Below are 16,878 nucleotides of genomic sequence, written 5' to 3' on the forward strand. Positions count from 1 at the left end.
CTTATACTGACAACAATTCACGGAGACAGTACCACCTCCGTCCCTGTACGAGGTACCAGTACCCACACCTCCAAACCTAATTGTATCCTGGATTACAATAGGTACATGGGCGGAGTGGATCTTTCAGATCAGGTACTGAAGCCGTACAGTGCCCTGCGGAAAACAAAAATCTGGTACAAGAAGCTGGCCGTGTATATCATCCAGATGGCACTGTATAACGCTTACGTGCTATTCCGTTCTACCGGCCAGAGGGGGACATTTATGCACTTTCAAGAGGAAGTCATAAAGGGCCTAGTATTTGGGAACCAGCAGGCAGAGGGCCCCAGTACTTCTAGTACTGGCCCCCGTATTGTACCAGGGCAGCATTTTCCTGATGAAATCCCCTCCACTGGAAAAAAGGGCAGGACACAAAAAAGGTGCAAAGTTTGCTATAAAAAGGGAATAAGAAAGCAAACTATTTTCCAGTGTGACACTTGCCCCGACAAACCCGGCCTATGTATAAAGGAGTGTTTTAAAATATACCACACATCTATGGATTTTTAGGTTCATCATTTCACCGTGCTTCGGGGGTCTTGCTAATGCCACATAGCACCCACCATTCATTCCACCAGAATCTGAGCCGCAAAATCCAAAAATCACTCCTTCCCTTCTGAGTCCTGCCATGCACCCAACTGGTATTTTTTGGTCACATGTGAGGCATTGCCGTACTCGGGAGAAATTGGGGCACAGATTTTGGGGTGCTTTTTCTCCTTCATACCTTCTGAAAATGAAAAATTTTGAGCCAGAACTGCATTTTTGTGTAAAAAAATGTAATTTTTCATTTTCACTGCCCAGTTGTATCAAAATTGGTGAAACCCCTGGGGGTTTGAAATGTACACTATACCCCTAGATGAATTCCCTGAGGGGTGTAGTTTGCAAAATGGGGTCACTTGTGGGGGGGTTCCACTGTATTGGTGCTTTGGGGGTCTTGCTAATGCGACATAGCACCCACCAACATTCCACCAGAATTTGTGCTGCAAAATCCAAATATCACTCCTTCCCTTCTGAGTCCTGCCACTTTTTGGTCACACATGAGGCATTGCCGTACTCGGGAGAAATTGGGGCACAGATTTTGGGGTGCTTTTTCTCCTTCATACCTTCTGAAAATGAAAAATTTTGAGCCAGAACTGCATTTTTGTGTAAAAAAATGTAATTTTTCATTTTCACTCACCAGTTGTATCAAAATTGGTGAAACCCCTGGGGGTTTGAAATGTACACTATACCCCTAGATGAATTCCCTGAGGGGTGTAGTTTGCAAAATGGGGTCACTTGTGGGGGGGTTCCACTGTATTGGTGCTTTGGGGGTCTTGCTAATGCGACATAGCACCCACCAACATTCCACCAGAATTTGTGCTGCAAAATCCAAATATCACTCCTTCCCTTCTGAGTCCTGACACTTTTTGGTCACACATGAGGCATTGCCGTACTCGGGAGAAATTGGGGCACAGATTTTGGGGTGCTTTTTCTCCTTCATACCTTCTGAAAATGAAAAATTTTGAGCCAGAACTGCATTTTTGTGTAAAAAAATGTAATTTTTCATTTTCACTGCCCAGTTGTATCAAAATTGGTGAAACCCCTGGGGGTTTGAAATGTACACTATACCCCTAGATGAATTTCCTGAGGGGTGTAGTTTGCAAAATGGGGTCACTTGTGGGGGGGTTCCACTGTATTGGTGCTTTGGGGGTCTTGCTAATGCGACATAGCACCCACCAACATTCCACCACCAAAAATCACTCCTTCCCTTCTGAGTCCTGCCATGCATCCAAATGGTATTTTTTGGTCACATGTGAGGCATTGCCGTACTCGGGAGAAATTGGGGCACAGATTTTGGGGTGCTTTTTCTCCTTCATACCTTCTGAAAATGAAAAATTTTGAGCCAGAACTGCATTTTTGTGTAAAAAAATGTAATTTTTCATTTTCACTGCCCAGTTGTATCAAAATTGGTGAAACCCCTGGGGGTTTGAAATGTACACTATACCCCTAGATGAATTCCCTGAGGGGTGTAGTTTGCAAAATGGGGTCACTTGTGGGGGGGTTCCACTGTATTGGTGCTTGGGGGGTCTTGCTAATGCAACATAGCACCCACCAACATTCCACCAGAATCTGAGCTGCAAAATCCAAAAATCACTCCTTCCTTTCTGAGTCCTGCCATGCACCCAAATGGTATTTTTTGGTCACATGTGAGGCATTGCCGTACTCGGGAGAAATTGGGGCACAGATTTTGGGGTGCTTTGTCTCCTTTATTCCTTGTGAAAATGAAAAATTTTGAGCCAGAACTGCATTTTTGTGTAAAAAATGTAATTTTGCATTTGCACAGCCCAGTTGTATCAAAATTGGTGAAACCCCTGGGGGTTTGAAATGTACACTATACCCCTAGATGAATTCCCTGAGGGGTGTAGTTTGCAAAATGGGGTCACTTGTGGGGGGGTTCCACTGTATTGGTGCTTGGGGGGTCTTGCTAATGCGACATAGCACCCACCAAAATTCCACCAGAATCTGAGCTGCAAAATCCCAAAATCACTCCTTCCCTTCTGAGTCCTGCCATGCGCCCAAATGGTATTTTTTGGTCACATGTGAGGCATTGCCGTACTCGGGAGAAATTGGGGCACAGATTTTGGGGTGCTTTTTCTCCTTCATACCTTCTGAAAATGAAAAATTTTGAGCCAGAACTGCATTTTTGTGTAAAAAAATGTAATTTTTCATTTTCACTGCCCAGTTGTATCAAAATTGGTAAAACCCCTGGGGGTTTGAAATGTACACTATACCCCTAGATGAATTCCCTGAGGGGTGTAGTTTGCAAAATGGGGTCACTTGTGGGGGGGGTCCACTGTATTGGTGCTTTGGGGGTCTTGCTAATGCGACATAGCACCCACCAACATTCCACCACCAAAAATCACTCCTTCCCTTCTGAGTCCTGCCATGCACCCAACTGGTATTTTTTGGTCACATATGAGGCATTGCCATACTCGGGAGAAATTGGGGCACAGATTTTGGGGTGCTTTGTCTCCTTCATTCCTTGTGAAAATGAAAAATTTTGAGCCAGAACTGCATTTTTGTGTAAAAAAAATGTAATTTTTCATTTTCACTGCCCAGTTGTATCAAAATTGGTGAAACCCCTGGGGGTTTGAAATGTACACTATACCCCTAGATGAATTCCCTGAGGGGTGTAGTTTGCAAAATGGGGTCACTTGTGGGGGGGTTCCACTGTATTGGTGCTTGGGGGGTCTTGCTAATGCAACATAGCACCCACCAACATTCCACCAGAATCTGAGCTGCAAAATCCAAAAATCACTCCTTCCTTTCTGAGTCCTGCCATGCACCCAAATGGTATTTTTTGGTCACATGTGAGGCATTGCCGTACTCGGGAGAAATTGGGGCACAGATTTTGGGGTGCTTTGTCTCCTTCATTCCTTGTGAAAATGAAAAATTTTGAGCCAGAACTGCATTTTTGTGTAAAAAATGTAATTTTGCATTTGCACAGCCCAGTTGTATCAAAATTGGTGAAACCCCTGGGGGTTTGAAATGTACACTTTACCCCTAGATGAATTCCCTGAGGGGTGTAGTTTGCAAAATGGGGTCACTTGTGGGGGGGTTCCACTGTATTGGTGCTTGGGGGGTCTTGCTAATGCGACATAGCACCCACCAAAATTCCACCAGAATCTGAGCTGCAAAATCCAAAAATCACTCCTTCCCTTCTGAGTCCTGCCATGCACCCAAATGGTATTTTTTGGTCACATGTGAGGCATTGCCGTACTCGGGAGAAATTGGGGCACAGATTTTGTGGTGCTTTTTCTCCATCATACCTTCTGAAAATGAAAAATTTTGAGCCAGAACTGCATTTTTGTGTAAAAAAATGTAATTTTTCATTTTCACTGCCCAGTTGTATCAAAATTGGTGAAACCCCTGGGGGTTTGAAATGTACACTATACCCCTAGATGAATTCCCTGAGGGGTGTAGTTTGCAAAAATGGGGTCACTTGTGGGGGGGTTCCACTGTATTGGTGCTTTGGGGGTCTTGCTAATGCGACATAGCACCCACCAACATTCCACCACCAAAAATCACTCCTTCCCTTCTGAGTCCTGCCATGCACCCAACTGGTATTTTTTGGTCACATATGAGGCATTGCCATACTCGAGAGAAATTGGGGCACAGATTTTGGGGTGCTTTGTCTCCTTCATTCCTTGTGAAAATGAAAAATTTTGAGCCAGAACTGCATTTTTGTGTAAAAAAATGTAATTTTTCATTTTCACTGCCCAGTTGTATCAAAATTGGTGAAACCCCTGGGGGTTTGAAATGTACACTATACCCCTAGATGAATTCCCTGAGGGGTGTAGTTTGCAAAATGGGGTCACTTGTGGGGGGGTTCCACTGTATTGGTGCTTGGGGGGTCTTGCTAATGCAACATAGCACCCACCAACATTCCACCAGAATCTGAGCTGCAAAATCCAAAAATCACTCCTTCCTTTCTGAGTCCTGCCATGCACCCAAATGGTATTTTTTGGTCACATGTGAGGCATTGCCGTACTCGGGAGAAATTGGGGCACAGATTTTGGGGTGCTTTTTCTCCTTCATACCTTCTGAAAATGAAAAATTTTGAGCCAGAACTGCATTTTTGTGTAAAAAATTTAATTTTTCATTTTCACTGCCCAGTTGTACCACAATTGGTGAAACCCCTGGGGGTTTGAAATGTACACTATACCCCTAGATGAATTCCCTGAGGGGTGTAGTTTGCAAAATGGGGTCACTTGTGGGGGGGTTCCACTGTATTGGTGCTTTGGGGGTCTTGCTAATGCGACATAGCACCCACCAACATTCCACCACCAAAAATCACTCCTTCCCTTCTGAGTCCTGCCATGCACCCAACTGGTATTTTTTGGTCACATATGAGGCATTGCCATACTCGAGAGAAATTGGGGCACAGATTTTGGGGTGCTTTGTCTCCTTCATTCCTTGTGAAAATGAAAAATTTTGAGCCAGAACTGCATTTTTGTGTAAAAAAATGTAATTTTTCATTTTCACTGCCCAGTTGTATCAAAATTGGTGAAACCCCTGGGGGTTTGAAATGTACACTATACCCCTAGATGAATTCCCTGAGGGGTGTAGTTTGCAAAATGGGGTCACTTGTGGGGGGGTTCCACTGTATTGGTGCTTGGGGGGTCTTGCTAATGCAACATAGCACCCACCAACATTCCACCAGAATCTGAGCTGCAAAATCCAAAAATCACTCCTTCCTTTCTGAGTCCTGCCATGCACCCAAATGGTATTTTTTGGTCACATGTGAGGCATTGCCGTACTCGGGAGAAATTGGGGCACAGATTTTGGGGTGCTTTTTCTCCTTCATACCTTCTGAAAATGAAAAATTTTGAGCCAGAACTGCATTTTTGTGTAAAAAATTTAATTTTTCATTTTCACTGCCCAGTTGTACCACAATTGGTGAAACCCCTGGGGGTTTGAAATGTACACTATACCCCTAGATGAATTCCCTGAGGGGTGTAGTTTGCAAAATGGGGTCAGTTGTGGGGCGTTCCTAAATTTTAGCATCTTATGGTGCCTAGAAACCTACATGGTGCCTAAAAAATAATCTCATAAAAAGGAGGCTCCAAAATCAAGTAGGTGCTCCTTCTATTATGAAGCCTGTGGTTTGGTCAACGTGCACACTAGGGCCACATATAGGATATTTATGAAAACAAAAGAATTGGGGGAATCAATTTTTAGTCACATTTCTCTAGTAAAATCTACTGTGTTCCTTAGAAAAATGTATTAAAATTGAAAATCTGCAAAAAAAATGAAATTTTGAAATTTCACCTACACTTTGTTTTAATTCCTGTGAAACACCTAAAGGGTTAACAAACTTCCAAAATGCTGTTTTGAATACTGTGAGGGGTGCAGTTTTTGAAATGGTATCATTTATGGGGGTGTCTCACATACAAGTCCCTCAAAGTCACATCAGAACTGAACTGGTCCCTAAAAAAATCAGTGTTTGAAATTTTCTTGAAAATTTGAGAATTTGCTATTCATATTGTAAGCCTCCTAGTGTCCAAAAAAATTAAAAGGAAGTTGAAATTATGATGGAAACATAAAGTAGACATATGGTCTATGTTAGTTATTAACTATTTTGAGTGGTATGATTATTTGTCTCACAAGCAGAAAATTTAACATTTTGCAAATTGCAAAATTTTCCATTTTTTCACGACATTTTGGTATTTTTCACAAAAAAACACAGACTGTATCGACCCAAATTTACCACTAATTTGAAGTACAATGTGTCACGAAAAAACAATCTCAAAATCACTGGGATAAGTAAAAGCAAAAAAAAGTTATCCCCACTTAAGTGATACATGTCAGATTTGAAAAAAAGGGCTCTGTCAGGAACGCAAAAACTGTCTCTGTCAGAAAGGGGTTAATAAATATATTGGTACTTGTTTCCTAGCACGGCGCCCAACGTGGTAGATCGCATACCTTAAGTTAAGGTAACTTAAGGTATGCGATCAACGCGATTTTCTGTCAATTACCGGGCTTTATTGCCGGCAATAAGAAAATTGCATTGATCGCGTCCATCGCATGCCATTATAATGGCATGCGATGCGATCAACGCGATTTTACGCGATTTTACATAGGGAACAATGGGAAATGGGCCAATGTGCCCAATTTTTTATTGTATATGCACCCTCGTGGGTTTTAAGTATGTGAAATGTCCCCCCATTGTTAACGCCACCCCACTATTGACGCCAACCCGAAGCGTGGCGAGCGGCGGCGGTACGCGTCCTACGACCTTTTCATACCCCCACTATCCACATCGGCGTGAAGTTGATTTTATAAAATGTGGTGAGCGCTGCAAGCCCCCGAGCCCGAAGCGTGGCGAGCGCAACGGGGACGCGTATAACTGTGAAGTTGTGCGCTCGCCACGCTTCGGGCTCGCCACACTTTAGAATATCAACTCCACGCCGACGTGGATATTGGGAGTACGAAAAGGTCGGAGCATGCGTACCACCGCCCCTCACCACGCTTCAGGTTGGCGTCAATAGTGGAGTGGCGTTAACAATGGGGGGACATTTCACCCACGAGGGGGTTTGCAATTAAATTTGGGGTTTGGGGGGCTTTTTACATTGGGCACAATGTAAAATTGGGTCTCAGGGACCATTTTACATTGATTCCAATGTAAAAATCGCGTTGATCGTATCGCATGCGATTTGGTTGCATGCGATTGACGCGACTTTTTAGGTCCCGATCCTTGAGATAAAAATCGCTGGCGCCGTGCTAGGAAACAAGTACCAATATATTAAGCAAGGTGGGTCCCAATATTGAACCTTGTGGGACTCCACTTTGGACCTTACCCCAGCTTGAAGGTATGCCATTTACCACCACTCTCTGTCCCCGATTGTGCAACCAGTTTTTAATCCAATTACAAATTTTTATCCCCAAACCCTAAATTACCTAGTTTCATTAATAACCTTTTATGAGGCACCATGACAAAAGCTTTAGCGAAATCAAGCAGTATTACATCAACAGATTTCCCTAAGTCCAGCCCCCTACTGACTTCCTCATAGAAGCTTATTAAATTAGTCTGACATGATCTATTTTTGATGAACCCATGCTGAGCCTTAATTATCACTTTCTCCTGTTCTAAGAAATTTTGGATACTATCTCTTATTATTCCTTCTAATATTTCCCCCACAATGAATGTAAGGCTGACCGGTATATAATTTTCAGGGTTAGTTTTGCTACCTTTCTTACATATTGGTACTACGTTAGATATGCGCCAGTCCCTTGGTACCGTCCCCGAGTTTATTGATTCCCTTAATATAAGATATAATGGTAGTGCTAGGACAGAACTCAATTATTTTAGTATGCTAGGGTGTGTATTTCATCCGGGCCAGGAGATGTATTACTATTTATATTTTTTTGACTATTTCCTCACTCAAACATACAGTTTGGGAGCAATCAAGAGCCGAGCATTTAATCTGTGGGAGATCTTCTGAAGATTCTTCCCTTGTAAATACTGAAGCAAAAAAATGTATTTAATAATTCCTCTTTCTCTTTTCCTTCTATTACCAGGGTACCCTGCTTATTTTTCATTGGGCCCATAGTTTCCTTTTTTAACCGTTTCCCATTTATGTAAGTGTAGATTATTTTGGGATTAGATTTATCTGTGGCTATTTTATGATTCAGTGGCAGGGTGACATGTCCAGGGGGCTTAAGAGCCTAACCCTAACATTCCCTTCCACCCAAAACCTAAATCCCCCACTAGCGCCTAAACCTAACCCCCCATTTGCGGGCATCTGCTACTGCTTCCACATGCTTACCAATCGTGATGACGTATGTCGGTCTTCCAGCGTCGTCATCCTGATCCTGATCCATTTGATGGTGGCAGTTGGGATGCCAACGTCAGTATACTGAAAACTGGCACCCTGATTACCGGGATGCTGACTGCATCCCATTCTGTTTGGGGGTATAATTATATAGTAGTTGAGGAATGAAGGGTGTTGCCAGATATGGGGGATGTGCTGCTTAGTACCAGGGGAGGGGTGGTATATTACTGGTGAACTACCGTTTTTGTACCTTTCACAACGGGTTCAATGTGAAAGGTCCAAAAACGTTAATTAACCAGTAATATGTAGTTTACAACATGCATTGTGAAAGGGGTAAAACTTGCTCTGACTCGGTTAAAGAAACGTTTCAAAAACTGGATCAAAGCAGGTTTTGCAGTGTGAAAGCAGTATAAATAAACTAGAAAAGTGGGCAAAAAATTGGAAAATGAGATTCAATGTGGACAAATGCAAGGGTTTGCATCTTGGGAGACATAACCAGTTTGCTAGTTATAACTAAATGGGGTGGCGTCAGGTAAATCAGAACTGGAAAAGGATCTAGGAGTCCAAATTGACAACAAACTGGGGTGTAGCGCTCATCACTCAATCATGTAACAACAAACAAGGACAACAGGATATTATTATAATTTTATTTATAAGGCGCCACAAGTGTTTCGCAGCACCATACAAAGGAACAATACAGGGAGACAAAGCTTGGCATAACAAGTAGTGAGGACTCAATCAACATACAACTAGAGGCTAGATGCCAATGATGGAGATGAGTATGCGGACAAAGATGGTCACTGAGTGTTGGAGTATAGGAGAGCTGTGAGTGAAATGTGAAGAGAAGAGGGCTTTGACAACAGGAGGGAAGAGGGCCCTACTCGGAGGAGCTTACAATCTAGTAGGAAGAAGAGACAAGATTACAAGAGGTGCAAGCAAGTGGGTGGTGGTTAGATAGCTGGATGTAAACAGGCAAGGGGTTGGAGAACCATCTGGTTTATGCAGTGGAAGGGTATGCTTTGATGAATAGGTGAGTTTTCAGTGCCCGTTTGAAGCTTTGCAAGGTCGGGGAGAGTCTAATGGAGCGAGGGAGTGCGTTCCACTGAAGGGGTGCAGCACGGGCAAAGTCCTGTACTCTAGCATGGGAAGCAGTTATCAGGGTGGAGGAGAGACGACAGTCGTCAGCCAACCGTAGAGGGCGGGAGGGTGTATGAATGGAGATGAGGTTAGAGATATATGGAGCAATGGAATTAGAGATGGCCCTGTATGTGAGTGTGAGGTGTTTGAAGAGGATTCTGTAGGGGAATGGAAGCCAGTGCAGATTTTGTTGAAGGGGAGTGGCAGAATTAGAGCGGCGGGAGAGGAAGATAAGCCTGGCTGCAGCATTGAGGACAGATTGGAGAGGAGCCAGTTGGGATTGAGCGAGGCCGATGAGGAGAACATTGCAGTAGTCGAGCCGTGAGATGACCAATGAGTGGATGATCAGCTTACTGTAGTTGCACTCTGTGAGAGAAAGGGCCTGATGCGAGCAATGTTGCGTAACTGGAACCGGCAAGAATGGGCCAGGGCTTGGATGTGGGGTGCAAAGGAGAGGGAGGAGTCAAGAGGGACACCCAGGCAGCGGAGTTGGGGAACGGGGGAGATGATGGTGTTGTTAACAGTGATAGAGATATTTGTAGGGGGCAAAGCTCTGGGTGGGGGAAAGATAAGAAGTTCGGTTTTGTCCATATTCAGCTTCAGAAATCGCTCAGACATTCAGGTGGAGATGGCAGAGAGGCAGTTGGAAACTTGAGAGAAAACAGTGGGGGACAGATCAGGAGAGGAGAGGTAGATCAGGAGAGGAGAGGTAGATATTAGCCTGTATAAGGGGTATGGAGACTAGGGACTCAAATGTTAGACCACATCTAGAATATAGAGTACAATTCTGGGCTCCGCAGTACAAAAAGGACATCATAGACATTGAAAAAGTCCAAAGAAAAGCAACAAAGCTAATAAAAGGGTTGGAGAAGTTAAGCTATAAAGAGAGATTAGACAAATTTGGATTGTTTACTCTAGAAAAGAGACATTTAAGTGGAGACATGCTTAACATGTACTACTACATCAGGGGCCAATATAACGAACTGTAAGTCATCCTTTTTGCTTTGAAGAAGTAGTTTAGGACATGTGGGCATGCGTTTAGACTAGAGAAGATTTCGTACCCTTAGAAGGAAAACCTTTTTTACGGTCAGGGTAGCTAAATTGTGGAAGAGGTGGTGTCAGCAGACACAACAAAAACATTTAAAATAATATTGGGCAAATATCTATTGGGTACAAACATCCAGGGGTACAAACAACAATCATAGCCTGTCTATAAATAAATTATATTACACAGCTTTTATAAAGGGATGTAGCAAATAAATCATGTACTCTAACCAAAGGTTGAACTCGATGGACGCACATCTTTATTCAGTCTTCACTACTATGCAACAAATCAGACCCATGTAAGGGGGCTTCTATATATTTGCAGATAAAATCGGCGGTACTCATCAATATAAACAGACGATAAGGTATTTCCACTACCACAATAGTCCTAATTCAGTAAGGCTCGCTAAGCAGCGAAGATTCCCTGCTTAGCATACCATTTAACAATGCCCGCCGCCACAGGTACATGCCCGCTGCAATGAGAATGTATGCGTTGAGTACACATCCAATTGCAAGGGAGCATACCGGCCAAAAATCATTTGATGGACGCCGACCATTGAATAATTGACCCGTCCATAAATAATAGTCGGTACTTGTTTCCTAGCACGGCGCCCACGATATTACAATGTATGGCATCTCATCTCATCGCATGCGGGTATATGGTATGCGATGCGATTAAAAATTGTATAAGCCCCTATACGATTTGAAATTGTATAAGCACCCTAATGGGTGATTATATTGTGAAATACACCCCCATGCCACCCCCAATATAAACGCCAACCCGAAGCGCGGCGAGCGCAGCGAGTCCGCAAGGGGCGGCGGTACGTGTCCTCCGACCTTTTCATACCCCCACAATCCACGTTGGCGTGGAGTCGATTCTATATAGTGTGGCGAGCGCGGACACTTATTACTTCACATGTATTCCGCATCCGCTCGCCACGCTATCTAAAATCAACTCCACACCGACGTGGATAGAGGGAGTATGAAAAAACCCGAGCCACGCTTCGGGTTGGCGTTCATAGTGGGGGTGTCGTAGGGGTGCTTTTAACATTGTAAGCACCCATTACGGTGCTTATACAATTATTAATCTTACAGGGGGGCCGTTTAACATTGAAAGCATCCATTAGGGTGCTTATACAATTTAAAATCGTATACCATCGCATTGTATGCCATATACAATGGTATACAATTTTAACATTGCATGACATTGGGGGCCATCGCATCGCATACCATTGTATGCCTTATGGTATGCGATGCGATGGGCGCCGTGCTAGGAAACAAGTACCTAAAAATCAGTCTAGGCTTACAAAGAACTTGGCGGAGAACAAGGCATGTGCTGACGGCATGTGGTGTCAGACGCCCGCCCCTTGCATGCTTTGGCCCACCTACATTCGGATGGGGATGCCCAGAGTTTTGCTGGGTGCACCCATTTTTGGGGGAATGCCTGGTAAACTCAGTGTCCGCATGCGCCACCCCATAACCGCCTCCATCCTGCCCACCCCATGCCAAGTCGCCAATGTTGTCTGCACAGCGGCCCTGCATATATGAATGAGCAGAGCCAAAAGTTTGGTCCCCGGAGCAAATATGCTGGGGACAGATCGTTACAGAAGTAGGCACAATATATTTTAGGCACAGCAGCCTGGGGTGTGAACCCAGTGTTAACTCTGGGAAACAGACATTCAAGATGAGCAGCAATCCGACCCAACCAAGCATGTCCACCACAGTTGACAATTTGTACTGCATTGAAGGTCTGATTCAGACACATTCGAGTTAGTGATATTGCTGAACTGAACATCTCATTGGGTACTGTGTGTTTCTGATGAGCACCAAAGCAACTCACAGAAGTCCACAAAAACAATAGGATGGGATTGTCTCTCATGCATTTGATGTGGTACCATGAGAAGGGAGTGCAGTTTCTGCAGTGTATGATTACAGGCAATGAAATGTGAACACTGGAGGCTCAGTAATAATCCATACCATGGCAAAACTCATTGTCCCCACCTTCAAAGAAATTCAAAAGTTCATCAGCAGAGAAAAGTCATGGCAACACAGCCAACTGCAGAGGGCAGTTCTTCAAAAAAGACCTGATATTGCTGCACGATAATGCCATGATAATCATACAGTATGATTTGTTATGGCGCTATCATTGGAAGGTACTGGACCTTACTCCCTATAACCTTGACCTGGGGCACTGAGGTTTCCATATATTTAGATTATTGAAGATGCAACTGGTTTGGAGAGCAATTCGCAACAGAAGTGAAAGACAGCAAGCCATCATGTCCTGGGTTAAGGAGCTTTACACTGATTTCTATGCTGGGATAGATACCATGGTGTATTGTTATTCCCTATACTTGTCTTGAGCATTTGTTCTATGTGGAAAAATTGTATAATCCAAAGCCATACTATTGATTGTACCAGGGGCCCGCAAACTATTTTGTTCTGGAACCCCATCAGACCATAAAATTAATTACAGGACCCCAGCAAGTTACTGCAGAAGTTCATCACATCACATGTGTAGTCAGCAGACAGCACATACATGGCAGCATTGTGGAGGCACTAAATGATGTGAGGAGTCTAAAATAACAGACCATTCAACAGATTTTTTAGATTCCTTGAATAATTGACTGAGATTAGAAGAGTCATCAGCCTGATGGTCAGCAACATGGAGTCGTGACCCCATGCTGAGAAGGTCGGATCCCACTTTGGGGTCAGTACCCACATTTTGAAAAAACTGCCAGATTATATGTATATGTACAAGTTGAATAAATGTATGCAATAAGAAGTCTTGTTACCTTATTTGTTGAACCACCCGCGAATGTATATACTGTACCATACTTGCCTACTTTTGAAAACAAGTTTCAGGGAGATTATAGTTGGTAATAGAATATTGCAAAGCGCCCCCATTGAGGGGGCGTGTCATGCTCCAACAAAAGGGCATGTCTAGTTCCATATATGGAGAGATTGTGAACGTGGCATCTAGAAGCGTGGATGTGTACTGCTATATCTGAGTGTAATCTTTTAAAACTAAATATCCAAATGTAGATGAGCCCCAAAGCAGTTAGTAAGAGCTACTATACTTGGTAAAGTTCTGGGAAATGGCATTGATGATTTAATGTAAATGTACCGATTTCTCTCATAACTTTTCCCCACAAAACAGTGTAATGTGGGCTAGTTGAAATGAGAGAGATGGCTAGACTAATCAGGGAGAGAGGGAGATTACTGCTATTGCAGGGAGTCTCCTGCAGAATGCAGGAGGGTAGGTAACAATGATATATACATGTATAGTCCACAATCTGAGCCATCTTATTTATAGGTTATGCAAGATCTTCATAACCCACACATAAAGAATTTGAATGCAGACCTTGATGGATAATCTTTGGGATTAAGAGACAGAAGAAAATCCAACAGTATTGATCACCTGAATTTACATATTTGTCAGGACTTCCGTTAAAAAGAAATGTATCAGCAGATAGTTTTCAAATAAAGAAATATATGAACCATCCTGGTACAGCGTCAAAGGGTCTCGGAAAACTGCGAGTTTCACAGTTTACCGAGTCAATCAGAATGACCCCCAGAGTCCCTTTGACTACTAGGAAGAAAAGCGAAGGTAGCAAATATTAAGTTGTCTTTGGGGTTATCTTGATGTCAAAATAATGATAGTATGTCATTCTGGGTGGAAAAGGTCACAAACATAACAAAATTGACAGCAATTTTAACAAGTTTACATGCCATGCTGGTTTGTAATTTCAAATCTAACCACCGAACTCAAACAAATGAAAGCAATATACTCATCACCTACACTTGATGCAAGCTCTACATAGACAAACAAAATATGGCCTAGAATGACTCAGGATTCCTGTATTTAAGTTTGGTGGGTTTGATCTCCTCTAGACCGAAAAATTAATCATGAATGTGCTATACAGTATCTCAGAACGAATAACAGTTTCAAATATTCATTTTTTCCATGCTGAAATCAATGGGAGTAAACTAATTTTACACCAGAAAATTTTTTACTGTTGCAGGGAATAAGAGCCAGTGACATTTTTTAGAGCATGAATAGGTCACAGACAAGTTTCTCGGGAACAAAGGGAGCGTGATAAAGCTTGTATTTGGTTCTGTAAAGTTAAAGATTTAATTAGATTTCTTAACTTCTTTGCAAATTGTACATTTGTCAAGAATATGTTTCAAGCTCTCTTAAAGAAATAGTGAGCACAATTACCTGTTGTGGCATGACATAGTCTGCAACATCCATTACTCTTTTACTGTAGTGCCCCACACCTTTTACTTTAGTCATAACGGAAGATTCAATGGAAGAGTCACGAGTCTGGTAAGCTTTTTCATGAAGGAAAACCCAGCTAAAGGAAGAAACATATGGACATTGCTAGTGAACAATGGGAAGGATGACACAGGAACATTGCTAACAAACCGGCTTAGTTTAAATTTTTTTATGAAAAACAGCATTTCATTGTTTGCCAAAGATAGATAGATAGTTTTAAGTGTTGTATTCTGGGTATTGTTGGAGGTGGAAACTTGGCAAACGAAAGAATATACATAAATAGTTTATGTGCTATTGCGAAAGTAATAGTGGGTAGGGCCTGGATGTCCAATATAGCTCCGGACTTTAATAGTTGGAAGTCACTAGTAAACTATATTATTAAGCACGAAAAACACTTACATACCTCACGTAATACCTTAAGCAAATTTCGACAAATTTGGCAACACTGGCTAGTATTCGTTTACTATCAAGATAGTAACTCCAACTAATAAAATAATAACCTAGCACTGTAAAAGATAAAAGTATATTAATGATAAGTTAATTAGTACACTGAGGGTAAACCGCCACCAAATCCACTGGCACGAAATATTATTGCACTTTATTACTTAACTCCAATATAGATTATGAGACAATCTGAGACTAAGTGTATAGTCAAATGGAATTAGAAATAGATAAATTATATATAGCAAACTATACCAGTTAATCACGAAAAACACTTTACACTCCATTTAAAATTTTAGTACAATTAAAAAAAAAATATATATATAGGATAAAAGAGTATCAAGTCGGCAACTTGTACAAACTCAATCCACTATTGTAGTAGATAAACACATACTAATAACTAGTTAATTACACTGAAAGTAAATACCATTAAGCTAGAAGCAGCACTGTAACACACATATTCAAGTCCGAGACAATCCAAAACTTAGTGTAAATTTAATCAGAACTAGTAATCGATAAGAACTACAAGTACACTGTAGCCACTTATTACAGAAAAATGCCTGCCTTAACTAACATCACCATATAGGGCCATAGATAAATCCTCGACTCCGGAACCTTGGCTCCCCCCCACCTACTACCGAGAGGCCTGCTAGAGGGCCTAAATAGAGGGAGGCTAGACAGACAAAATGCTTGGGCCCCACGACCGAACAAAATCTGTACGAAATGATATGCAAAAATGGGTACTCTTTACCTAGAACGGCGCCCATCGCGGTGATCGCGACATCGCGGGCAGTACATAAACGGCCGCGACGCGATGCCCGCGATCACCGCGATTTTCCCATAGGGAACAATGTTAAAAAGCCTGATTGACCGCGATTTTGCATTCAATGCCTCAATGCCCGCGATTTTCACATAGGAATCAATGTTAAATGGGCTACAGAGCCCAAATAGGCAGAATTAACCCTTAAATGTCCCCCCAATTTTTGTACGCCACCCCACGATCCACGCCAACCCGAAGCGTGGCGAGCGCAGCGAGCCCGCGAGGGGCGGCGGTACGCGTCCTCCGACCTTTTCATGCCCTACTATCCACGTCGGCGTGGAGTTGAGAATAGAATAGTGTGGCGAGCGTAGCGAGCCACCGAGCCCGAAGCGTGGCGAGCGCAGCGAGCCCCGCGAGGGGACGCGGATACCTTCACAGGTAAACGCGTCCCCTCGCGGGCTTCACAGGTGTCCGCTTTTCGCCACGGATACCTGTGAAGCCCGCGAGGGGACGCGTATAACTGTGAAGGTATCCGCGTCCCCTCGCGGGGCTCGCTGCGCTCGCCACGCTTCGGGCTCGGTGGCTCGCTGCGCTCGCCACGCTTCGGGCTCGGTGGCTCGCTACGCTCGCCACACTATTCTATTCTCAACTCCACGCCGACGTGGATAGTAGGGCATGAAAAGGTCGGAGGACGCGTACCGCCGCCCCTCGCGGGCTCGCTGCGCTCGCCACGCTTCGGGTTGGCGTGGATCGTGGGGTGGCGTACAAAAATTGGGGTGACATTTAAGGGTTAATTGTGACTATTTGGGCTCTGTAGCCCATTTAACATTGATTCCTATGTGAAAATCGCGGGCATTGAGGCATTTTAAAGT

At 43.3% G+C, this 16,878-nt stretch overlaps 1 protein-coding gene across 1 annotated transcript in view; it reads right to left on the reverse strand.

Moving 5' to 3' along the window:
* Positions 1-16,878, reverse strand: part of P2RX3 (purinergic receptor P2X 3) — a 95,881-nt gene that overhangs the window by 64,042 nt on the left and 14,961 nt on the right. The window contains exon 2 of the mRNA XM_083145378.1: positions 14,749-14,884. Coding sequence (XP_083001504.1) covers positions 14,749-14,884 — 136 coding nt within the window. The remainder of the gene's footprint in view (positions 1-14,748; positions 14,885-16,878) is intronic.

The sequence above is a fragment of the Crinia signifera genome, chromosome 6 (genome assembly GCF_055691185.1).
Source record: "Crinia signifera chromosome 6, ASM5569118v1, whole genome shotgun sequence".
Lineage (NCBI taxonomy): Eukaryota > Metazoa > Chordata > Amphibia > Anura > Myobatrachidae > Crinia > Crinia signifera.